At 49.9% G+C, this 24,339-nt stretch overlaps 1 protein-coding gene and 1 pseudogene across 6 annotated transcripts in view; one reads left to right on the forward strand and one right to left on the reverse strand.

The window, feature by feature from the left end:
• The window catches only part of LOC104333601 (cullin-9), a 36,190-nt gene extending 22,215 nt beyond the window's left edge, over positions 1-13,975 (forward strand). For 2 of the 6 annotated variants that reach the window (XM_075413286.1, XM_075413291.1), the window contains 18 exons: positions 96-253; positions 480-690; positions 788-953; positions 1,091-1,236; positions 1,411-1,528; positions 1,868-2,070; positions 2,151-2,410; positions 2,488-2,851; positions 3,170-3,310; positions 6,484-6,648; positions 6,738-6,901; positions 8,912-9,005; positions 9,228-9,302; positions 9,772-9,882; positions 11,203-11,320; positions 11,672-11,805; positions 11,996-12,090; positions 13,055-13,975. In XM_075413286.1, coding sequence (XP_075269401.1) covers positions 96-253; positions 480-690; positions 788-953; positions 1,091-1,236; positions 1,411-1,528; positions 1,868-2,070; positions 2,151-2,410; positions 2,488-2,851; positions 3,170-3,310; positions 6,484-6,648; positions 6,738-6,901; positions 8,912-9,005; positions 9,228-9,302; positions 9,772-9,882; positions 11,203-11,320; positions 11,672-11,805; positions 11,996-12,090; positions 13,055-13,253 — 2,922 coding nt within the window. In that variant the 3' untranslated portion in view covers positions 13,254-13,975. The other 4 variants (XM_075413287.1, XM_075413288.1, XM_075413289.1 and 1 more) reach the window with 4 other exon arrangements.
• Positions 13,976-18,563: 4,588 nt separating this feature from the next.
• Positions 18,564-19,569, reverse strand: LOC142364581 (NADH-ubiquinone oxidoreductase chain 2-like; annotated as a pseudogene).
• Positions 19,570-24,339: the final 4,770 nt, after the last annotated feature.

Here is a 24,339-nt window from a genome sequence, read left to right on the forward strand (position 1 = left end):
CCGGGTTTCCCAGGTGCCCCCCCAGGGACTTTCCCCCGCCCGGCCCTGCGGCCGCCCGGCGAGCCCCCTCGGCAGCCAGCCCCGTCCCTCCGCAGGTGAGCGAGCGGTTTGCCCGCTACCTGGACGGGCAGATCCAGGAGCTCCACGGGGCTGGAGGCAGCGCAGGGCCGCCGCGGCGGCTGCAGCAGATGCTGGAGCCCTTCGTCGTCCTCAGCGGCCTGGAGCTCGCCCACAGCTTCGAGCACTTCTACCGGTGAGGGGTCTCTGCGGGGCCGGCGCGGCATGGCGGCGGTGCTCCCGCTGTGCTCTCCTGGCCGCGGCCGGTCTGCGGGGGCTCGTTCCCTGCCGGCGGCGGGGAGGGGAGGCCGGGGCTGCCGGGGCTGAACGCCCTGCGGAGCGGCCAGGGCCGTGGCTGCCTCCTGGCGCGGGGGCCGCGGGGCTGGGGCCGGCCCCTGGCGTGACGCTGGCGGCTGTGGCAGGCAGTACCTGGGGGCCCGGCTCCTGGTGCGAGGGCCGTCGTGGCTGGAAGGAGCCGTCGTGGAGCAGATCGGGCTGTGCTTCCCCCGCCGCTTCCCGCAGGAGATGCTGAGCGACATGGCCGAGTCAGAGGAGCTCCAGCGGCAGTTTGGCCTCTTCCAGCTGCAGGAGCGGGACAGGCGGCTGCTGGAGCCGGGCTCGGGCCCGGGCGAGGTGAGCGTGCTGGCGGGGTGGGGAGGCCGGGGGCCGCCCGCGTTCCTCGCGGGGATCCGGGGCCCGTCCCGAGCCCCCCTCGTGTCCCCGTGCCCAGGCGCCGGTGCCGGCCCCGGTGGCCAATGTGCCGGCGGTGGAGGTGCTGGCGCTGTCCCCGCGCTGCTGGCCCGTGTCCCCGTGCTGCTACATGGATGAGCCCGGGAGGTTTTTCCCGGCGGCGCTGAGCTCCCCCCTGGACGAATTCGCCGAGTTCTGCCGGCGGGGTGAGTGTGGCGGCAGCGGGCGTGCGCGGGGTCCGTCCGGGGCCCTCGGCAGCAGCTCGGGCAGAAGCGGCCGAGCGCAAGGCCGTGCCGGTGGTGCCCGGCAGGGCTGGCCCCGGCGCTGAGGCCGTCTCCGGCAGGCCAGGGCCGGCTGGGCTGGGAGTGCACGAAGCCGCGGCGGCTGCAGTGGACGTGGCTGGGCCGTGCCGAGCTGCGGTTCGGAGACTGCGTCCTGCACGTCTCCACACTGCAGATGTACGTCCTGCTGTGCTTCAACAGTGCCCAGGTAGGGGCTGGGGCCGCGGCGGCGAGCGGGTGGCGGTGGGTGCTGCGGCGTCGCGGGGCCGAGCCCTCCCTGCCGGCGGGGTCCCCGTGGTGGCGGTGGCAGGGCCCCCCTTGCTCAGCTGGGCACGCGGCTGGGGTTCTCGGCTGGCCATTGCCCTGCCGCGGCCTCCTGCAGGAGGTGGCTGTGGAGGCCCTGCTGCGGGCCACGGGGCTCCCCGCGGAGCTGGTGCACCACGCGCTGACACCGCTGATCCATGGCGATGGCGTCCTGGTGCGGAGCTGCGCGCTGGGAGGTGAGCGTGGGGCTGGGCCCCAGGTGGGTGCTGGGTTCAGGGGTGGGGTCGCGGGAGCTTGCGGGGGAGGCGGGTGGGCTGTGGCGAGTCTCTGCTGGGGCTGGGGGCGGTGTGTGGGGCTGGGGCGTGGGTCGGCGTGGGTCTCAGGCCTGCGTGTGGGGTTGGATGCCGGGGGCTGTGTGTGTGGCTGCTCCGTGGGGCCGTGTGAGGGGACGGGGATGAGGCTGGCCCTTGAGGGAGCAGCAGGAGGGCTGGGGGTGGGTGCGAGAGCCGCACGTGTGTCCTGGGGCTCCTTCAGGGCCCAGCTTGGGGCTCGGCTGACCCTGGGCCGGGTGCTAGCTCCAGGTGTGCTGCGGCTGAACCAGGCAGCCCTGGCCCGTGCGTCCGGCCGCCACCTGAGGCTGCTGCCCCGGCAGAGCTACCTGCGGGCAGAGAGGGCTGAGGTCAGCGCCCTGGAAAGGAAGAGGAACGTCCTCTGCTGCCTCATCACCCGCATCCTCAAGGTGGAGAAGCAGCTCCACATCGACAACCTGGTGTTCAGGGTATGGAGGGCTGGAGGGGCAGAGAGGGGCTGCCCGGGTGCTGCGCTGTGCTGCAGTGTGGGGCTCCTTTGCTGCTGTAGGTGATTGATGCCTGTCAGAAGGGCGAGTTGGGGCCAGGGCTGCAGTTCCTGAGGTTCTGCTGCCACAGCGTGGACGTGCTGTCCTGCATCCTGCGCCTGCTGAACCAGGGCTATCTCCGGCGCCAGGAGGAGAGGCCTCACGTCTTGGAGTACGTCTTTGCTGAATCCACAACACCTCTTGGGGGCCAGGCACAGATGGTTTTCCAGAGCAGGCTACCAGAGGCATCTCCAGACGAGGACAGCGTAGACTGCCCATATTGGTAGGGATGCATATTACCAGGTGTGGAGGGGTGTGCATCTCCACCCTGTATAGATGTGACACATTTCTCTATGTCAGGTTGAATCCTGGCGTAGGCAGGTCGGAGGACTTTCTCATGGCAATGCTGCAGGTGCCAATGGGGCACACACTTAGTCCAGAGGAGGCGAAGCTGCTCATGAACCAGACAGTTCAGCAGGTCCAGGATACTCTGAGCATCCCGGATGATGTTGCTCGGCACCTCCTCATGCACTGCAGGTGGAATGTGGATTTCCTGATCCAGTGCTATGTGGAGAACCATGAGACCCTGCTCATCTCCTCGGGGCTGCAAGTGCAGGATGCCCAGCCCCCCCCAAGCCCAGGAACACACTGCCCAGTCTGTGTGAACCAGCTGTGTCCCACTGAGAAGCCACCAACTCTCTGCTGCATGCACTACTGCTGCAAGGTGAAGGTCCTGGGGTCTTTGGCTCCTGTAACTTGGTAGGGAATTGCTGCCGCCTAGTTGGTGGTGGTTGGTTGGCTTTGTCTGAAGGTGTTATCAGGTGATTTTCACAGAGCTCATACATTCTCTTAGCTCCCTTGTCGCTTGTGATCCTTCAGCTCCTGATTAGTCCATTCCCATTTTTGTGGAACTTTTGAGCACTTATCCATGGTTTGTGGTGGTTTTGTGCACCCTGTGCTGGGTGGGTGGGTTTCCAGGGTCACATGGACCAGGTGGTGCAGGTCCTGTTTTGCGCTGATCTCTCCTCTTCTGCCTTCACAGCTCTGTTGGCGTGAGTATCTCACAACTCGCATTGAGCAGAACATGGTTGTCAACTGCACCTGTCCCATATCTGAGTGCCGTGCACAGCCAACTACAGCCTTCATTCGTTCCATCGTTTCCTCTGAGGAGATTATAGCTAAGGTGAAGTAGGGGAGGTTGTTACTGGGTGTCCAAGCTCTGTTTCATTTTGGTCAGCACGAGCAGAGAATCTTGCTGCTGCTTTTCCCTTTCCCATTACTAAGACTGGCAGTGTGATAATCGAGGCAGACCAAGTTTCTGCCCAGTGGTGTCTGTTGTCTCTGATCATGGCCAATACCAGCTATTCAGGAAAGCGTAACATCAGCAAAAAAGCACAGTGGTATTTCCTCTAAAAATGTCTCCAGCAAACAACATTTCAGGTGCGTCCTTAGTTGAGAACCGGCTGAGAGCAACTCATGACAAATATCCTCTGCTGGAGTACTGGAAGCAATTGTAAAATCTAGGACAAATGAAGAGAAAACATTTGAGCAATTTCAATTTAGCGCTGCATCAGTGATCCAAACATCTGCTTCTGCTTCCATCAGTCTCTAGCTTTGAGCACTTCAGGATTTTGTGAAGATGGCAGAAGTTACCCATCAGACTTAATCTTCACTCTAAGCCTGTGTGGGTCTATGAACCCCTCTAAACCAGGCTTCGTTAGCTCTGCTCGCCTTAGTCCTCAGTCAGCAGGGGGCAGTGGGAGCTGCTTGTTCTGAGGCAGAAGCTACTTTTTCTCCTTGTTTCAGTTTCTAGTTACTACTTAGGGCTTAATGCCCTCCCCTCCCAATGGCAGAGCTGTGGCTGTCGCATGACACACTCTTTTTGTTAATTGCTGGACAGAACAGGTGTCTAATCTGTTTTCCACTGCTTTGTTGTTTGACAGGTCTCCACCAGCAATTGCTTTTTCAAAATATATTCTCCTCCTCTTCCAGCATGTTATTATCATTATGATCCTGTGTGAACAGTCGTAAGGACAAATTAACAGTAGTCATAAAGACTGCTCTGTGTTTTAATTTTGCTTTAAGCTTGCAAACTGGCAACCAAAATGGGCAAGGCTACAGAAAAGCATTTCCTTTGATGTATCTTTTGCATCTTGTTTTCTATAAGAAGTACTTGGAGAATTAGTGCACGTATTTGGGCAGTTAGTTCTTACTGGCTTTCCAAATCCTCTAGTCACACCTGCGAGAGCAGGACAATATCCTGTTGCTATGGTTGTTTTATTACGAAAAAAAATATTGCAGGTCAACATAAATTGCAGCCAATTGTATCAAGTTGCTTTGATGCTCTCACAGAGAGCGTCAAACAGGTAACAATGTTATCTGTTTCCTTTTTAGCTCAGTAAGTGGTATGGCTGGAGCGTGAATGCCTCATGCAGAGACACACATGCAGTCATAGAATAATTTAGGTTGCAATAATCTGTGCAGACCTCTGGTCCAACCCTGTGCTCAAAATAGATTATTGTGTGAAGATCTAATGCTGACGTTACAACGTACTGCTCCAGGTTCAATCTTCTCTGCATCTTACATTTAGGTAGCTCTATGCAGTGGTAAGATCCCACTCTGCTGCCTTCTCCCTGTGCTGAACAAACCCAGCTCTGTCAACCTCCCCTTATGCATTCTGTGCTCCAGGCCCTGACTGTCTTGGTGGCCTGTGGACGACATTTTGTCTAGTCTGTTAATGTCTTTGTTGTACTTAGGAGCCCAGACTGTTCCCATTATTCATTTGTGTCACTAGTGCCGAACAGCTGTGAGAAACCCCTTCCCTTGCCTGCTGGCTGCACTCTTGCTAATACAAGAATATTTGAGTTAAACTTTTCATGCTTGTATTTCTACAAAATGTAAACCCTGTCGTGTTTCTGAAAGAGATTTTCTCTCAACCTTGTTTCCCTCAAGTTCCTTGAGAGACTGTTCTTAAGAGATGGTCTTCCATTCTGCCCCCAGGAATTCTCAAGCATTGGCTTAGTGTGTGCGGGGAGATGTTATCTATCTCAGCTCTAGTAAGGCTTTCTACACCATCATCCACAACATCCTCACAGAAAAAAAATGAAGTACAAGCTGGATGAGTGGACTGTGAGATGGCCTAGTGAGCTCAAAGGGTTATGATCAATGGCAGAAAGCTCAGCTGGAGGCCTATCACTAGTGGTGTAACCCAGAGGCTGATACTAAGGTTAACATTGTTTAACATCTTCATTAAAGACCTGGATGATAGCACCAAGTGTACCCTCAGCATGTTTATAGATCATAAACAGCTGGGAGGACTGATTGGTGCTCCAGAGTGTTGTGCTGCCTATCAGAGGGACCTTGACAGACTAGAGAACTTAGCAAACTTCATTATCATATCGTTAAGTTCAACAAAAAGAAATGCCAAGTTCTGCACCTGGGGTGGAATAACCCAATGCAACAGTCTGTGCCAGGGGCCAACCATCTGGAAAGCAAGCCTGCAGAAAAAAAAAAAGGGATCGTGGTGGACAACAAGTTGAACGTAAGCCACCAGGGTGCCCCTATGGCTAAGAAGATTCCACTAACATTGTAGGTTTAATTAGGAAGAGTATTGACAGCAGGTTGAGGAAGGTGATCCTTCCCCTCTACCCAGTGCTGGTGAGATCGCATCTGGAGTACTATGTCCATTTCTGGGCTCACCAGTACAAGAAAGACCTGGGCGTACTGGGGAGAATCCAGCAAAAGGCCACAAAGATGATTTAAGTTTTGGAACGCCTGTAGGAGAAGCTGAGAGCACTGGGTTTGTTTAGCCTGGAGAAGAGAAGGCTCAGGGATGGACCTTTTCAACATGTGTAAATACACAGATGGGATCAAGGAGCCATATTCTTCTTGGTGATGTTCAGTGGAAAGATAAGAGGCAGTGAGCACTAATTTAAACACAAGAAATTCCATTTGAACATCATAAAACTTTTTTATTTTGAACAGTAAGGGTAATGGGACATTGGAACAGGTTGGGCAGAGAGGCTTGTAGTCTCTGTCCTTGGGTATGCTCAAAACCCAACTGGACATGGTCCTGAGCAGCCCTGCTTTGAGTTTGAGGGATTGGATTAGTTTTTATCTCCAGAAGTACCTTCCAACCTCAGCTATTCTCTGAGTTTGTGAAACAGCCTCCAGATATGACATGAGGGGTGGAGAATTTACACAAAGGGAGTGAATGAGTGAACTAACTTAATGCTGTTTTGTTGTGAGCAGTTGTGCTGTCAGATGTAGAGCCCAGAGGCACCAGACCCCAGTTGTAAGGCCTAATAACCATGCGGCTTCTCTGCCTTAAATCTCCTTTCTGGCTTGTTATTACAGTATGAAAAAGCCCTCCTCAGAGGCTATGTTGAGTGTTGCTCCAACCTGACATGGTGCACCAACCCTCAGGGCTGCGATCAGATCCTCCTTAAGGATGGACTTGGTTATGGGGTAGCCTGTTCCAAGTGCTCCTGGATATCCTGCTTCAACTGCAACTTTCCAGAGGTAAGGCTGAGCTGAATCCCGGGCAATACTGTCTTGGATTTGGCACACACTATTCTGGTTTTGTGTGGTCGACTGCCTCTCTCTTTCAGGCCCACTATCCTGCCAGCTGCAGCCACATGTCTCAGTGGGTGGATGACGATGGGTACTATGAGGGGATGACAAGTGAAGCCCAGAGCAAACATCTGGCTAAGCTCATTTCGAAGCACTGCCCAAGCTGCCAGGCTCAGATAGAGAAGAATGAGGGGTGCCTGCAGTGAGTATCCATTTTTGTTTACTGCTGAAGACAGGAGAGACATACAGTTAGGTCCATTGTGCTTTTGGTTTTTGGTTTTTTTTTTGCTGTGGAGTAAGAGTTATAGCAGGTCTGTTGTAGAGGACTGAGTGACTGCTTTTGATTCCTAGAAAACCCAAATGTTCCCTAGCATTCCAACTTAAATCACAGAATCACAGAATGGTAGGGGTTGGAAGGGACCTCTGTGGGTCATCTAGTCCAACCCTGCTGCCGAAGCAGGGTCACCTACAGCAGGCTGCACAGGGCCGCGTCCAGGCGGGTCTTGAATATCTCCAGAGAAGGAGACTCCACAACCTCACTGGGCAGCCTGTTCCAGTGCTCCGTCACCCTCAGAGGGAAGAAGTTCTTCCTCATGTTCAGACGGAACTTCCCATGCTTCAGTTCGTGCCCGTTGCCCCTTGTCCTGTCGCTGGGCACCACTGAAAAGAGCTTGGCCCCATCCTCCTGACACCCACCCTTCAGATATAATTATAAGCATACATTAGGTCCCCTCACAGCCTTCTCTTCTTCAGGCTGAACAAGCCCAGCTCCCTCAGCCTCTCCTCGTAGGAGAGATGTTCCAGTCCCCTCACCATCCTCGTAGCCCTCCACTGGACTCTCTCCAGTAGCTCCTCATCTTTCTTGAACTGTGGAGCCTAGAACTGGACAGAGTACTCCAGATGGGGCCTCACTAGGGCAGTGTAGAGGGGAAGGAGAACCTCCTTCGTCCTGCTGGCCACACTCCTCCTAATGCATCCCAGGATTCCATTAGCTTTCTTGGCAGCCAGGGCACACTGCTGACTCATGGTCAACCTGTTGTCCACCAGCACTCCCAGGTCCCTCTCCACAGAGCTGCTCTGCAGCAGGTCCACCCCAAGCCTGTACCGATGCATGGGGTTGTTCCTCCCCAGGTGCAGGACCCTGCAATTGTTGAACCTCATCAGGTTCCTCTCTGCCCAACTTTCCAGCCTATCCAGGTCACACTGAATGGCAGCACAGCCTGCTAGTGTATCTACCACTCCTCCCAGTTTGGTGTCATCAGCAGACTTGCTGAGGGTACATTCCAACTCTTCATCCAGGTCGTTGATGAAGAAGTTCAACAAGACTGGGCCGAGTACTGACCCCTGGGGGACACCACTAGTTACCAGCCTCCAACTAGAGTCAGCGCCGCTGATGACAACCCTCTGAGTTCTGCCATTCAGCCAGTTCTCAATCCACTTCACCGACCACTCATCCAGCCCACACTTCCTGAGCTTCCCTAGGAGGATATCATGGGAGACTATCCATTGATAGCTCTGTAGTAGAACCAAAACTCATTTTGCAGTACCTTTTTGTAGTGCATGCTTGTCTGCTCTCAGAATTGGCTGTAGGCATACAGAGAGGTACAGGTTAGGGGAGGGGATATCTCAGCACCACTTTCTTCTTTCATGCTCACCTATTCCAGTAACTTCAAGCAATTTTCTTTTAACTACCTGTTGTGAATTGGCTTGGATCTCTGACAGCTTTTTACATGATAGGGGGGTTACCTCCAGCTTTGAAGCCAGGGCTTAAGGTGTCGCCGTTTGTTTCTTTCTTGCACTGGCACAGCCCTTAGTGCCCAGCTGTGATTTGCCCCCATATGCTGTGTGTGGCCCTGGGGCTGTGCAGTGCCTCTCTGCACTCTGGAGTGCTGCGTTACTGAGGGAAGAGGTGAGGTGCTCGAGTGGATCTTGCTTCAAACTGTGGAATGCTTAGTTCAGCCTTCAAGTAGTTGCTAAGTTGGTACTGTGAGATCGTGCTGCCAGTTTACGCAGCTCATTTTTGGAGACACAATGGCTGATTTTAAGCATCACCTGCTTCCAGCAAAGGCTATAAAAAATACATGCAGGGAAATGCCTAGCACTGAGTGAGTGGGAGTGACTGGTCGCCCTGTGATGTAGGGGAGCCCTGGGAGGAACTGCCTGTACATGGCTGTTAGGACTGAGTGATTTACGTTGGTCTTCTACCATGCAGTATGACGTGTGCAAAGTGTAACCATGGCTTCTGCTGGCGTTGCCTCAAGCCCTGGAGGCCGACTCATAAGGATTATTACAACTGCTCCGCTATGGTGAGTGGTTTGCTATATCCCGGTGGTTCATGCTTGTATTTGAATACATCTGCCCTCTCAGAGAGAGGGTGAGGGTCTCCAGTTGTGCCCTTTGCTCTGGACTTTGTGCCCTTGCCAGTAATACTGAGGGTATTGTTGAAGTGTGTATGTGTGGTTGCCATTTCAAGGCAACCCTTGTACGTGAGGGAAATTGCTACAGGTTACTTCTACTTTTTGTTTCAGGTGAGTAAAGCAGCTTGGCAGGAGAAGCGTTTTCAGGATTACAATGAGAGATGCACCTTTCATCATCGTGCAAGGGTAAGGCCTCCTGCTTCCTTTGCAGATGCTGACTCTGCTGCCTTAGCCCGGGTGAGTAGGGCAGTATCTGTTGTGCCTCAGTGTATTGCACCTGAAGCTGAGCAGGAGGCTTTGGATCCAGGGAGATGCGTGGTCATTTTACCCTTGCTCTGACATAACGTGTAGTTCTTGGCCTGCTTTCCTCTACCAAGTCTGTTGGTAGAACACCTAACTTATGATGGTTGCATGCTCAGACTGCTGCAGTACCTGGAAGCAATGGTGACTGAAGGCTGAACTCTGTCTAGAGCTGAGATACTGTAAAAGGTTGAAGTGATGGCACAGTAGAGATGTCATAAATGCTTACCTACTGCCTGCATCTCCTGGGATGGCACTTCAGGATGCTTACCAATTATCTGTGTGGAAGGTTCTATTTTTTTGACCTTGTGTGGCTTGACATTGACTTTTTTTTTCTCTCCTGTGGTTATTGCAGGAATTTGCCGTGAGTCTGAGGAACAGGGTTTCTTCCATCAGAGAGATGCCAAAAATTAGGACTTTGACCTTTGTTCTTGATGCCTGCAAAGTGCTAGAACAGGCACGGAAGGTAAGGCTGGATAACAGGCTTGCTGAGGTTTAGGCCGCATTCTGTTGCTGTGTTTTATGTCTTTCTTAAAGTGAGGAGACACCAACCTCACTCTGCTCCAAACAAAGGGAGACAGAAAAAGCTTGAGGGGAGGAATAGCATCAGGACAGGGGAAGTGCTCATGTCTGCCTTTCCTGCTCTTGCTCTCAGTTGGGCTCTGTCTGCAGTGTTCTCACAGTCAGGTCATAGAATGTGGAGCTTAGCTCAAGCTGACACTGTGGAATCAGCACAAGGATCTGTATTAAGGGTTTTCTTATACTGGGTTTGGTCCATTCCAATTTGAAATGCTCCAGTGGTGGTACTTGCCTTTTGAAAGCTCCCCTGGTGCTGTGTTACAGTTAGGAAGTCCCTGTTGATGCTCATGTTATGATTTTCCTTTCTTCACTTCATGAGCCGTAGGTGTTTTGGGAGCACTGAGTTACCTACTACGTGCCCTGACAGCCACATTATGAAGGGTTTGCAGTGCAGCACTTGGATGTGTGCAGTAAGCCAGTGGCAGCGTAGGTCTGTCATTCTAGGCGATGCCTTCTATCTCCTGAAGCATAGGAAGGAGGTGGGAATTGTCTTTGCAATATACACCTTGTTTGTGCAGGCAGACCTGATTTTGGGAGAGGCGTGTGGAACAAGGGTGTCTAATCCTGTTTTGTCTTTCCAGTATGGTAGCCCCTGTGTTTGCCACGATACGTATCACTGTTGCTTGCTGCTGCTGCCTTTTCTGGCCCATTTCTTGAAATGGAAACAGTGGTCTTGTTTCCAGCTGGGTGCCTGGATGGCTTTAGGGATCATGCATTCATAATAGGAGTTTGTCACTTGTTGAAATGCCTTTGTTGTGGGCTCTTGGTGATGTATAGCACCATGCCTGCTTCCCTTTGGGCTCAGTTCTCTCAGTTCGTTGCCACTTGAGTTGGAGCTGGGCTGCCTAGCAATGTGTGGATTCTGCGTGCTGGTTGTTTTGGCTGTCTGCCTGCTGGTCAGTAGCACTTGTTATGCAGTCTGTGTTCTTGTGATGGTTTACAGGTGGGAACAACCAGTTATTTTAGACTTCAGTACAAAATAATTACACATTCATTTCCCATCCTAAGGGTAGCTCTCGGTGGCGTGGCACTGCTGTCACTTGGCATAATGGTTTGCTGGGCTATCGGCACAGACCGGAAGCACTGTCAGGCTTCTCTGAGCCACTGATACGTAATGAAGACATTTGGGAAGGGTTTGATGCTGCTCTCTTCTTGCCCACTCTGAAGCTGAAGGAGGATGCCTACAGCATGATCTGTACTGCTCCAGGTGCTGGCCTACTCCTGTGTGTACAGCTACTATAACCAGGACACTGAGAGCATGGATATTGTGGAACAGCAGACTGAGAGCTTAGAGCTGCACACTAATGCTCTGCAGATCCTTCTGGGTAAGTCCCACAGCCTCTCCCTAGTAGAGATGAGCATTCCTAGCTGTCTCCTTCAAAGGGTGGCAGCTCTGTAGTGGGGCGATAGCATACAGACCAGCACGCCGCTCGTCTCTCTCGCTTCTCCCAGCCCGTTTTTGCCTTCTTGGTGTCATTTCTGGGAAGTCCACTGAAGCAGTTTGGCTGCCAGTGGAGACTGACACAGTAAGGAGCAACGTGTTCCCTTCTGAATAAGGAATGCATGTGCACAGGAGACCTAAGTAGCCGTGACTGGCTTCATAATCGGAGCCAAGGGACTTGGTCTGTGCTTAAGAGCGTGAGAAGCAGTGTGACTTTGTTGGCCTTGGATTGCAGAAGAAACCCTGCTGCAGTACCAGGACCTGGCCTCTTCTCTTCAGCTCCTGAAAGCAGAGCATTTCAGTGCTGGTTTGGAGTTGGTACACCAGATCAAGGAGCGTCTCTTTGCAATTCTCTGGCACTCCATGCAGGTGAAGTCCACGTGCCCATTAGTGGCTTGTCTTGCTCTGGTCTAGTCTGATCTCGGACAAACCTAGAAAGGGGATTGATCAGCTGAGAGGATAGACTCTGAGCTCTGTGTATGTAGGGAAGGGGTTTGCAACACAAAATACACCCCAAATCGCATGTTGTCTCTCTCTTCTGGCTGTTCTTCCACGCCAGCAGGACTTCCACGTTGGGCTCCAGACTTTGGCAGATCCTGGTCAGAGAAAGGTGAAACTCTCAAATGTGCCTACCTCAGCCCCTGCCTGTATAGGGTGAGTTTTCTTAGCAGGTTCACAAGGAAAGGTGGATAAGTGTGGACAAAAACCATGTGACCATTTTTTTTTCTCCTGTGCTCGCTGACATACAAAAGAGTTAATAACGTAAGATGCAAGTAATCAGTACCTGTTGTGGTTTGAGATAACAATGTAAATGACGTGGTGGTGAGGGAGACCAGCAAAACCTCCACTTGGTTTGCAGCTGTGGTCAAGAAAACTTCATCACTGGCAGACCCAGTTATGGAAGTTGCTCTCCCTGGAGTCTCTTGGGTTTCCCTGGAGAGTCATGCTCGCTCTTCAGAGGTGTATCAGATCTGGGAGGTGTCTGGAGAAGAGAAGCAAGAATAATAACATACGCTGGGGGAGATAGAAGGGCCCGACATTTATTTTAAGAAGGGAATGGAGAAGAGGTGACACAGCTGTAAAATAGTGTGTTGAGAGGTGAAATGGGTGGTTTGTTGTTTCCCTGTCCTGGACTACTAAGCTGGCAGGTGTTAACTACGATTGGAAGGTGATAAATTCAAAACAAAGTCTATTCCTGTATGACACACTCTTTAAACCAAGGAACACAACTGGCATATGGTGTCCCAGTGTGACCAATCCCCTCCGACAGCTGCTGTGTTTCCAAGAGCTGAGCGGGGTGCAGAGTGTTGCAGAAGGAATGACAACAGAGTCGAGAGACAGGCTGTTTCAGAGCAGGGTTTCTGGTCTCCATGAAGTGAGGCTGGAACACCAGAGCTGGTGGCAGACTGCAACTTGTTGGTTCTGATGCAGCCCTGTGCTGCATGTGTGGATAAAGCCATTTAATCACCTTCTCCTGCGTGGGTGCTGTGTCCCTGAGGCATAGATTTGGGTGGGGATGCTGCGGTGATGGTAGTAGCGAGGATGAGGGTGGTGTGGGGCTGGGTTGTGGTTGCTGCTCACAGCTGGGGCTTTGCTCTGATGGTCTCCTCCTCAACAGGCCAAAACGTACCATCTTGTGTGACTCCCCCAACACAGACGAAGGTGGCAAAGAGGTTGAAGATGAGGAGTATGAACCGCAGTGGCAGGAAGACTATGATGACGATGACGACCTTGATGAAGACAACTTTCTGTTCGATGATGACTCGGATAACCTTGACTGTGACTCCTACTTTGATGAGGATGATGCCTATGACTAGAAGTGGGCTGTCATCCAGCCTGCCAGCCTGGGCCTTTGACTCCACCAGTTTGTATGAGTTTCTTTCCTGAAAGACAGTGAGGAGCTCTTGGGCAGAACGGAGGGACATTTCCTCTAGGGTCTGCTTGCTCAGCAACTCCCCTTTAATATGCAGAAACACTGCTCTGGACAGACGGGCTGTGTTACTGTGGCCACCTCTCTCAGAAAGACGTCTCCTCGCCTTTCTCTTTTGTCGCCATTTCTGCCCCTAGGTGTCTGACTGAGTCAGGAAGTCACAGTCCAGCTGCCAGGTGAGGACTGCTTGCCACCTGGTAAAGGACCGTTCAGTGTCCCTGGGCGTGCTCTCCCCCAGGGCTGGGCACGGCTGGGTGAGGCTTTTCTCCTAGCACGGCGCTGTCTCATCCAGCCAGTGTCTGGAAACCCTGTAAAGTGACGTGTTTACGTTCAAGTCAAAGCCTCCCCTCTGGAGCTGGAGGGATTCCCTCCAGAGCCACAGGTGGATGTGGTTCAGTGCATTCCTCTAGCTGAGGGGAACAGCTTTTTTGCTGTTTGTTGGAGTTTTTGTCTTCTCTGCTATGAAGCAGGATGGGCTGCTATGAGTGGCACAAGTTTGCAGGCCTGTTTGTAAGTGTAGCAATGTATGCACGCACACGCACACATATATGATATATATATATGCAGAGGTTGTTCAGTTAATACTTTATCTTTGCAAAAAAAGAAAACCCTGAGGAACAAGGGTTGAAAAAAGTTCTGTTTAAAATAGAAACAGTTTTCTTCTAGCACAAGCCTCCTTGTTGTCTATGGGGAACATGGGTGTGGAGGGAGAGCAGGACATCGTTGAGTGAGGAGGATGTGACCTGGATGTGCTCATCCCAGGAGTTATTTGTGAAATTAGTGTGGGTCTAGGATCCTCACCCAGGCCACGCAGCCTGTCCTGCAAAGTGGCTTTTCCTTCCTGGGCAGTTCGGGGAACAGTGAGAGGTGTGGGGAGGGATGGGAAAGAGGGCAGGGGACCAGAGCACACAGTGATGGGGCTGGTGTTTCTGGGGGGGGTGCGTGCAAGGCCAAATGCCTGCGTGTTGGGGAAGGTGGTAACATTTGGTGTGCAGCAGGAAGTAGATGTGGGACTGCTGTCGGGGCTTGAGGGGGAGATCTGGAGGTTTGTGGGATTGTTTTGGAGATACAGGGCTCTTCTCAGGCCTTGGGTATCATTGGGGAAGGATGTGGGGTTGTTAGGGGATGCTGGGCAGGGGACAACTGCCAGCGGCAGACAAGGGAGAAAGGACTGATTTTTCCACTACCCCTCCTTCCCCTTGGTTCTAGGCCTGCATGGGGTTCCGCCAGGAGGCTTGAACCCCGGTGTCTGTCATGGTGGAAGTCCCAGCCCCGCTGCCCCTATGTGTCAGTGGTTTCCCTGACCCACAACCAGAGGGTGACACCTGTCTGGGCTCTCTCCTCAAGGCCACTAGTGGGAGAGGTGTGGTGGGGCTGCCCAGACAGCCTCATCTTCTCCTGTGTGACTAGTCCTTGCAGGAACAGCCTGCATTCTCCAGGTTGTTGGACAGAGCAGAACATCCTAGATGCCGGAGTTCCTCATGTGGAGACTTAGGCCTGGAGTTCCTCATCCACTGTCTCCTGGATGCCAGCTTAAAACCCAAATTCAGAAGGATCATGAGGCCCTGCTTTCATGGACAACATTTGTTCTGAAAATCAAGATGAAGCCTCGATCTTCTGTTCTGCAGGAGGTTTCTGTCCTCCGTGAGCTCACCTCAGGACGCCCGTGTTACGGTTTGACAGGTCTACTGCCCTACTACCTCCACCTGACACTGTCCCTGGGGCAGGTCATGCCAGGCACTTCGCATCAGAAGTGAGAGCCCTTTGGGGCTCCCCCATGCCCCCACCTCACTGGGGAAGTGGAAAAAATGATCAGTAGCTTTGCACTGGCGTCTGGGCCATGGCGTGAGTTATACAGCCGCGAGGCCTCCCATTTACACCTCTGATGTCTCTTCACAGTGCCAGGCTAGAGTTGTGCTCAACAGGGTCATCTTTCCCTGCTGGTTCCACCAAGCCTGTTCTCCTGGCTGTGGTTTCTCTGGCTGGTGAGCAGGGACAGTGGGAATCTCATTCATCCATTCATGCACATCACTAATTGGATGAGGAGGCATTTGGCTATTTATTGATCACACATTCCTTTTCCAGGCTAAGTAAGGTGGCCTGTCCACGTAGGTAAAGCCGGTTGATTTTGTTGGCAGATAAGATTATGCAGCATGATTACTAAGGTCCCATCTATTCCCTACCTACTGTCCCTTCTACCTCCATTATTTCCAGTGAGCATCCATTTCCTTAGATCATGACAACCCATAAATGTTATTTACGATCAAATGAGTTTGCAGATAACTTGCAAAGATACGTACAGTATCTACAGATGCACTACTTGCCCACCTTCTTTCCCTCTCTTACATTCCTTCCCTCTCTTACTTTCCTTCCCACCTCTTTTCCTTCCCCTTCCTTCGTTCCTTGTTTCCTTCAGTCTTCACTGCACTTCCTTCTTTCTCTCCCTCCTTCCCTTCTTCCTTTTTTTGTTGCCCTCTGTCCTCTTCAAGTCACTTTTTCCTGCTCTCCTGCCTTCTTGACTTTCTGCTTTCCTTTCTTCCTCCTTGTCAACTTCCCTGCCTTCGTGACTTTTCCTTAATTACTATCATCTTCTTTTTTCTCTCACTACTTTCCTCAATACCTCCTTCCTGCCTTCCTTTCTACCTGCCTGAACTGCCTTCCTCACTACCTGCCTGCCTTCCTCACTACCTGCCTTCCTTGCCTGCCTTCCTTTCATCTTCCCCTCGCCTTCCTGCCTTGCTTTTTTCCTTCTCCCTTCCTTATTTTCCTCTGTCCTCAGTTTAATCCCTCCTCCCCTCCCCTGCATGAGTTGCTCACATATTGGTGGGCATTGCCCTGCAGAGCAGGAGGCCAAGCTCAAAAGACGTCATCAGCAGTGTGTTCTGCTGGCTGAAGAAATTCGGAAGAAGGACTGGCGAGATTTTAACAAGCTGCCCCTAAGAGATCACCAAGATGCTCCTTCAGGCATCCCCGCGCAGAGGACCATGTGACATAATCCCAGGCACTGACAAGCCCCGTGTTGTGCCCAACCCCATGCTGGTGTGGCTGGGGAGAGCCCGCCCAGCAGACCGTGCTCCGTAGTCCCGGGATGCTGCGGGCCGCAAAGATCATGGTCCCAAGGATGCTGGCAACGCACACAGCCACATACAATCCAGTGTCCCAGCCTGTTGTACATGCAAGGCTGAGGGACCCTCCCACAGCATGCCGTGCCTAGCACTGGTGTTACTGGGGGGGTGTTCAGGCTGTTGAAAATGCCTTGGAGAGGAAGTTAGGGTTAAGGGATTAGGAATAAGTTTACAGTTCAGGTTAGGGATTAGGGTTAGCATCATAAGGGTTACAGTTGGGGTTAGGATTAATGTAAGTGTTAGTTTGCAATTAGGGTTAAGGTTTAGGGTTAGTGTTGGGGTTAGAGCGCTATGAGCGTTAGGGTTTAGGGTTAGGGGCCTTAGGTTTAGTGTTAGGGGTACAGCCTTTGGGGTTAGGGTTAGGAGTTAGAGTGAGGTTAAGTGGTTAGTGTTTGGGATAGGGATAGACTTATCCATCACCCTCATCCAGATACTAACCCTAGGTAGAGTCCAGGTCCAAAATGGACACCTGTCAGATAGACCTCACCCTGAAAGTGGCCAGGGCCAGTAGCTCTTGTAGGCCTAACAAACACACACTAGAGCTAGCTCCAAAACAAACACATGCAACGTATGTTTAGGGTTAGATATGCCAGAGGGCTGTGCTGCCATTCAGCAAGACCTGGATAGGCTGGAAAATTGGGCAGAGAGGAACCTGATGAGGTTCAACAATTGCAGGGTCCTGCACCTGGGGAGGAACAACCCCATGCATCGGTACAGGCCTGGGGCGGACCTGCTGGAGAGCAGCTCTGTGGAGAGGGACCTGGGTGTCCTGGTGGACGACAGGTTAACCATGAGTCAGCAGTGTGCCCTGGCTGCCAAGAAAGCCAATGGGATCTTGGGGTACAGTAGGAAGAGTGTGGCCAGCAGGTCGAGGGAGGTTCTCCTTCCCCTCTACACTGCCCTGGTGAGGCCCCATCTGGAGTACTCTGTCCAGTTCTGGGCTCCCCAGTTCAAGAAATATGAGGAACTACTGGAGAGAGTCCAGCGGAGGGCTACGAGGATGATGAGGGGACTGGAACATCTGTCCTATGAGGAGAGGCTGAGGGAGCTGGGCTTGTTCAGCCTGAAGAAGAGAAGGCTGAGAGGGGACCTAATAAATGTTTATAAATATCTGAAGGGTGGGTGTCAGGAGGATGGGGCCAGACTCTTTTCAGTGGTGCCCAGTGACAAGAGACAATGGGCACAAACTGAAGCACAGGAAGTTCCGTCTGAACATGAGGAAGAACTTCTTCCCTCTGAGGGTGACGGAGCACTGGAACAGGCTGCCCAGGGAGGTTGTGGAGTCTCCTTCTCTGGAGATAGTCAAGACCCGCCTGGACGCGGCCCTGTGCAGCCTGCTGTAGGTGATCCTGCTTCGGCAGGAGGGTTGGACTAGATGACCCACAGAGGTCCCTTCCAGCCCCTACCATTCTGTGATTCTGTGGGTTAGGTGTTAGGGTTATGATCATTAAGGTTACAGTCATTAGGGTTAGGTTTGGGTTAGGGTTAGGGTTACAGTGATTAGGGTTAAATTTAGAGTTAGGTTTGGATTTAGGGTTAGGGATAGAGTTACTGTTAATACAGTTAGGGTTAGGTTTAAGGGGAGGGTTTTGGGATAAGGTTTAGGGTTAGGGCTAATGTTGGGGTTATAATTTCATCTAGGATTAGGGTTTATGTGTAAGGTTAGGGTTAATTTTAGGGTTAGGGATTAGGCTTAGGGCTAGGGTTACTGTTAGTAGGGTTAGGTGGTAGGTTTAGGGTCTTTTTGGTTAAGTTTAGGTTTAGGATAATATTTAGGTTTAGGTTTAAGGTGAGTGGTTAGGGTTTGGGCTGAGTACTGCTTTAGGATTAGGATTTAGGGTTTGTATTAGGTTTATCGGGAGGGCTTAGGGTTAGGACTAAGGTTAGGGTTATAGTTTCAGTTGGAACTGGGTTTTAGGCATTAAGATTATGTTTAAATGTTAGTTTTAGGGATAGTGATACAGTTATTAGGGCTAATGTTAAGGTTATGGTGAGTTATAAGGGATAGAGTTGCAGTTTCGGTTGTTAAGTTTAGGGTTAGTGTTTATTGGTTATAGTCATTAAGGCAAGGTTTAGGGTTTGGGTCTCTTGGTTAGGATTTTTGCTAGTGGTAGGCTTAGATTTATGGTTAGGATTGTTTTGTTTTGTTTTTTTTTTTTTGTGGAGCATGGTGGAAGTGTGATTGTTGAGTAATATGCAAGGCGAAGGTAGAATAACAATCCTAGTAGTGAGGGTATGGCAACGATGGTGGCTGTTGTAATTCATTGTTTAGTATGTTCTTCGATGGTAAGTCATTTAGGTAGGAAGCCTGTTAGTGGAGGAAGTCCTGCTAGGAAGAGTATGACTTACATTAAGGTTATGTTTAGCATAGGGGTTTTTTGTTCATGAGGTTAGGCTCATTGATAGTTTTAGAACTTTTGTTGTATTGAGAGTAAGGACTATTATGGCAGTTGTTAGGAAGTATAAGTAGAAAGTTAGTAGGGGCAGTTTGGGGCTGTAGATAATAATTATGGCTATTCAGCCTGAGTGGGAGATGGACGAAAGGGCTAAGATTTTTTGAATTTGTGTTTGATCTAGTCCTATTCAGCCTCCTGCTGAGGGAATGGCTATGGTGGTTAATGGTGTGGCGCTGAGTCAGTTAGCAAGAGAATAGTGACTGGGGGGAGGGGGGATTAAATTATTGTTGACAGTAGTAGAGCAATGATTAGGGATGAGCCTGAAAGTACTTCTGGGAATCAGAAATGGAATGGGACCAGTATTAGTTTGATTGTAATTGCTATTGTCAGTAGGAGGCAGGATGTTGGGGGTGCTTAGTTGGGTGATGTCTCATGGACCTGTGGCTCTACAATTGGTTGTGCTTGAAAAGAGGACTAATGGTCAGGCAGCTGCTTGTGCTGGGAAACATTTGCCTGCAGCTTCAGTTGCTCGTGGGTGGTGGGATTTGGAGATGAGGGGAATGATAGCGAGGGTGTTAATGCCTAGTCCTGTTCAGGCTGTGATTCAGTGGTTGCTTGAAATTCTAACGGTAGTTCCTAGCAGTAAGCTTAGGGACGAGCTTCATTTTGCATGTGGGTTGATTAGTAGGGGAAGGGGTTAAACCATCATTTTCGGGGAATGGGCCTGATGATAGCTTTTTAGCTGACCCTACTGGAAAATAATATAGAGGAAGTATGGAGAATTTTGAGCTCTTCTGTCTAGGTTCGATTTCTACTTTCCTATAACTGTCTTAGGCGATGGGAGGGCTGGTGTAGCTCTGTGTTCACCTTACCACAGTGAGCCTTTATGTTCAGGCATGTTTCCTGCAGTAATGAGGCAGGCCTGTGTAGCAGATTGGTATGCTGGTGTGTCAAAGGCACAGTGCTAATGTAAGTGGCAGGAAGCTTTTTCAGAGGAGCTGTACGAGTTGGTTGTAGCGCAAGCGTGAGCAAGAAGCGCAAATTCATAAGAAGCCTGTGGAAAGGAGCAGAACTTTTGTAGCCAAGGCCACTGGAAGTAGTTTGGGGCAGCGGGGGGGAGATGTTTAGTGAACTTGTGTTTAGGAATAGGATAGTAGTTAGTGTACTTATCTGTATGATATTTGTGTATTAAGCTAGGAAGAACAGGGTGACTTGTCCTGCAGCATACTCTATATTGAAGCCTGATACTAGCTTGGATTCACCTTCCAAATAGGCTCATTAATGAACAGTTTCACTCCATTTGCTACTGGCTGTAATAATCTAAAGGGGCCTACAATGTTCTGGCCCTTTGGGGCTTGTATGTAACACAGGATTTTTCATTCTAATACTGCTAAGAAGGCTACAGCAATTAGAATCGGGATAGCACGGATAGGGCTATGATATTTTAAAGTAGAGGATCAGGTCATGAGGAAGTGTAGTGGGGAAAGAGTGGAGCTAGGGAGAGAATTTGAACCTCTGGGTAAACAGCTTAAGCCTTTTGCATTTGCTGAGCTCTGCCATGCTATCAGTCCTTTTCTAGGAGAGGGGATAGTAGGGGTCCTTTCTTGGTAGTTTAGTTGAGTTTGTTACCTAGAGGAAGGCGTGCTTGTACTACTGGCCTCACTTTTCCAGTCCTTTTGTACTTGAGGTAGTTCATCACATGCAGAAACCAACTTGAATTGCTCCAGTCTGAACTTGGCTCACATAGGACTAATCGTTGAACAAACAAATACATAATAGCAGCTGCATCTTTAGGATGTCCTGATCCAACACTGAGGTCGTAAACTTCCTTGTCTATATGGGCTTTTGGAGGAGATTGTGCTGTTATCTCAAGGCAGCTTGGTCCATTGGTCCAACTATATTGGGTCTGGTCACTATTAGTACCTGGAGGGGTTGCTCTTGGTTAAGAGGGGTGCTCTTATTTTTGGAAGATTTGGTTTTCTCCAAGGTCACCCTAACCAAAAAAATGCAGGCCAGAATTTGTGTGTGTGTATGTGGGGGCTGGGGGTGTGTGTGGGGGGTGTGGGTGGGCAGATGGTGAACCTAATGAGCTTGAGCGTGTGTGGAGTGGCTGCTGATTTTTAGGTTCCATAAGGGCTTCTCATCTTATCTATATATTCCTGCTTTTGCATGGGCGGATCAAATTCACTTATTATCTGTTAGGGCAGCCATCACCTTCAATACTTGGTCAGCTGAAGGCTATATTTTTACTAAACAGTTGGGCCTTGAGTTTGCCCTGTTGCTTTTACAGGTTTTAATCGTTCTAATAGACACTCCTGAGTTGGGGTTAACAGGGTGGGTTTAATATCTAATCCTGTTAGTTGTAATCTGTTAATAATGTGATGATGTAAGCTTGTGTTTTAGATGGGGAGGCCCCTAGTTACTCATTTTAGTATTAATTCTCCTATTATTGCGGGTTGGCCTGTTGGTGGTAAAGGAGTTGTATTGGTTTTGAATTTTTAGGCGTGGAGCTTTGAAGCACTGTATTTTTTTTTTTTTGGTGGCTGCTTAAAGGCCTGCAGTGTGGGGAATAAGAGTTGAGTAGTTATCTGCTAGGGGAGATTGTGGTCTTTTTTTTAAAGTAGCTGTATCCCCTTTAAATTGGTCATGATTTACTGCATGGGAGCTAGATTGACTGTGCAGGAAAACTAAGAGAGGACTAACACTCATTTCACAGGCAACCAGCTGTCACCCAGCTGGACTGGCTTTTCATCTCTACTAACAAGTTATCCCTTTCTTTTGCGGCAGAGATGGGTTTGCTCAGTCATAGCTGCTTGTAAGTAGCTTGCTTGGGTTTTGGGATAGAAAGCTTAAATTAATTTTGCTTTGTTTTCTTGCTAAATCATGATGTGGGAAGTACAAGGGTTTATCTTTGCTGTTTATTACTCGTTTTTTCATTAATATTTAACCTTTCCATTACAATACAAATATATAGTGTGGCAAGGGTCTTTATCACCTAAACTAACTGGGAAGAATGTTATAGTTTGGTGATCATTTCCATTTGTGGTTTGGCTGGGCTAGAGTTGGACTTCAAGAGGATCTGATGGGTAGCAGACATCTTTCAGGTGTAAGCTGAGGCTTTCAGGTTGTAGCTATGTCTCGGTATGCTAAGTGTGCCTTCTGGCACACCGAGGTTGTTACAACTTCATCTTCAGCTAACGGTCACATTAGCTATAGGGGTTTACAGCTCGTGAGGATGGTGGTGAGCAGTATGTACATGCCCCAGGGCTGACTTAAGGGGGCTCTGTTGTCCTGTGTTACAACTAATCTGCCTTCTAGGGATGACTTCACATCTCTTTTGGTAGGTTTTCTGTTTTAGAAGCGTGCTGCCCGCTCCGTTTGCCTTAAGGCGATCAAGGGCATTTATACTGTGCTGCAGAAGCTTTCATGTGTATGTCTAGGACGAATTAATGGTAAAGTCAGGACTACATCTTTTGTCCTCGGGTGTGGGGCAACCATCTTGGCAGCTTCAGTGCCATGGATGCTTCTGCGCTACAGGAACAGCTGGTTGGTTGTTGTTTGCTTTTTGTTGTTTGTTTGTTGCTGGATTGTTGTTTTTTTCTTGTTTGTTGATTATTGGTTGTTTGTGCACGTGTAGAGCAGTTTCTTTAAGTTGTGGTGCATTGTTTGTAGCTGATATGTGTATCTAATTTATTAATGCGATTCTAGTGCTGATGATATGTGGAAAAAAAGGTAAATAAAAAAATGTGTTAACAACATGGTGAATATCTGGTTGAAAGTTACTGGTGGTGATTAGGATTTTTGAGGAACTGTGAAATTCTGTCCTCCAAGCATTCGCTAAATAGCAACATAAGTAAGAGCGTGTGGGCACACCGTAACCAAATGTAAAACAAAGTGCATCAGTGCTACGATGATTCCCCACATACTCCAGCTGTCTCATTAGGTAATCCTTGGGGACCAGAATTAGGCCACAATGCGTTGTATGCTCAGATTTAGACTGATCTCACTAGAGCCAAGTCCAAAATAGAAAAACCTCCAACCAGGGCTCCCGTATAGAGGTGGCCAGGACTGAAAGCTGTAGGCAGCCCTCACCTTCCCTTGACAGCTCCTGCATGGCCTCCCAACACTAGCACTCTGCACTTGCTTTGGCACCTAACGCTCTGCCTTATGTACGCTATCAAGCTAGTCAGGGCCCTGGTTCAAAGCAGAAAACCTCCACTGAGGGATCCCACACTAGAGGTGTGGGACTGAAAGGTGCTGTAGCTCTCAGTTTTCATTCGCAGGCCCTTCACAGCCCACCAATGCTGACACTGCACTTGCTCTACTATTTCAACATCACTCTCACCTCAGCCAGAGCGTAGGTCCAAAAGAAAACTGACGGCCACTACTTACAGGCAGAAGTGGAAAAGGAATAGCTGAGAAAATTCTCTTCTAAAAAAGTCCTACTTGCTACAGAATATAGAGCTCCATACTCTGGTTCCATCACTTAAGAAAACAAAATAACCCCACCAAAATATATATGTGGTCAAGAAAGACATTGCTGAATCCCCTCATCCCTATTACAATCTTCCTGTAGTGCCTGCATCACTGAGGAAAAAAAACAGTTTTCAAAGTAATTCCTTTCCTTGCAGATCTATGTTTTAACATAACATGATTGGTAGTTGTTCCGTGCAGGTACTTTTTGGTCTTAACAAATCTATATGCTCCTTGCAAAAGATGTTTCAACATCTTCATTATCCTTGTCTTCTAAACTTGGTTCCCAGCCAGAGTTTTCAGCAGTAGGCTTGCACTCCTTTTCCTCATCATCTGTCAAGCTGTCATTAAGGTCGTATTCATTTAGTTTGTCATCATCATTGTTGTCACTGTCATTCTCCACAGTCCTTTTTCCTGTAAGGACAATAATGTCATATATTCATGAATTGTAAGTACAGAACAAAAGAGACCTCCCAGAGACCATCAAATTAGTTGCTCTCCTCAACAGGAGACGGAATCAACTACAGCACCCTACCCAATGCTGACAATTTGGGGGTTGATGTTCAAGACTCATGAAGAGCTGTGCCATCTCTCTCTGACCCCTACTACAGCACTTGGTCTGATCACCTAGGAAGTTTTCCTTCCCAGCCTTAATCCCAGCCTCTTGTTATAGAGGAACAAGAAGATTTTGCCTGTCTCTCTGCAGCGCCTTTTCTTTCCTCTTTCTCCCCAAATTTTCTCTAGCCTAGACTACACACTACCTTTACTCTCACCTTCAGTTATCCTGCCTGCTTTCTGTGCATCGGATCGTGGATGCTCTTCTCTGGAGCTCAAGCCTTTTTCAGAAGTTCATGGCCCAAATCAAGCTCCAGGTAATGCGTTGCCCATTTTGGACAAACATTAGGTACTGCTACATGGTTAACCTACACTCATCTGGTAAATAATCCACGAGGATTGCTTTTCATAACTACTAGGCCTG

The sequence above is a fragment of the Opisthocomus hoazin genome, chromosome 2 (genome assembly GCF_030867145.1).
Source record: "Opisthocomus hoazin isolate bOpiHoa1 chromosome 2, bOpiHoa1.hap1, whole genome shotgun sequence".
Lineage (NCBI taxonomy): Eukaryota > Metazoa > Chordata > Aves > Opisthocomiformes > Opisthocomidae > Opisthocomus > Opisthocomus hoazin.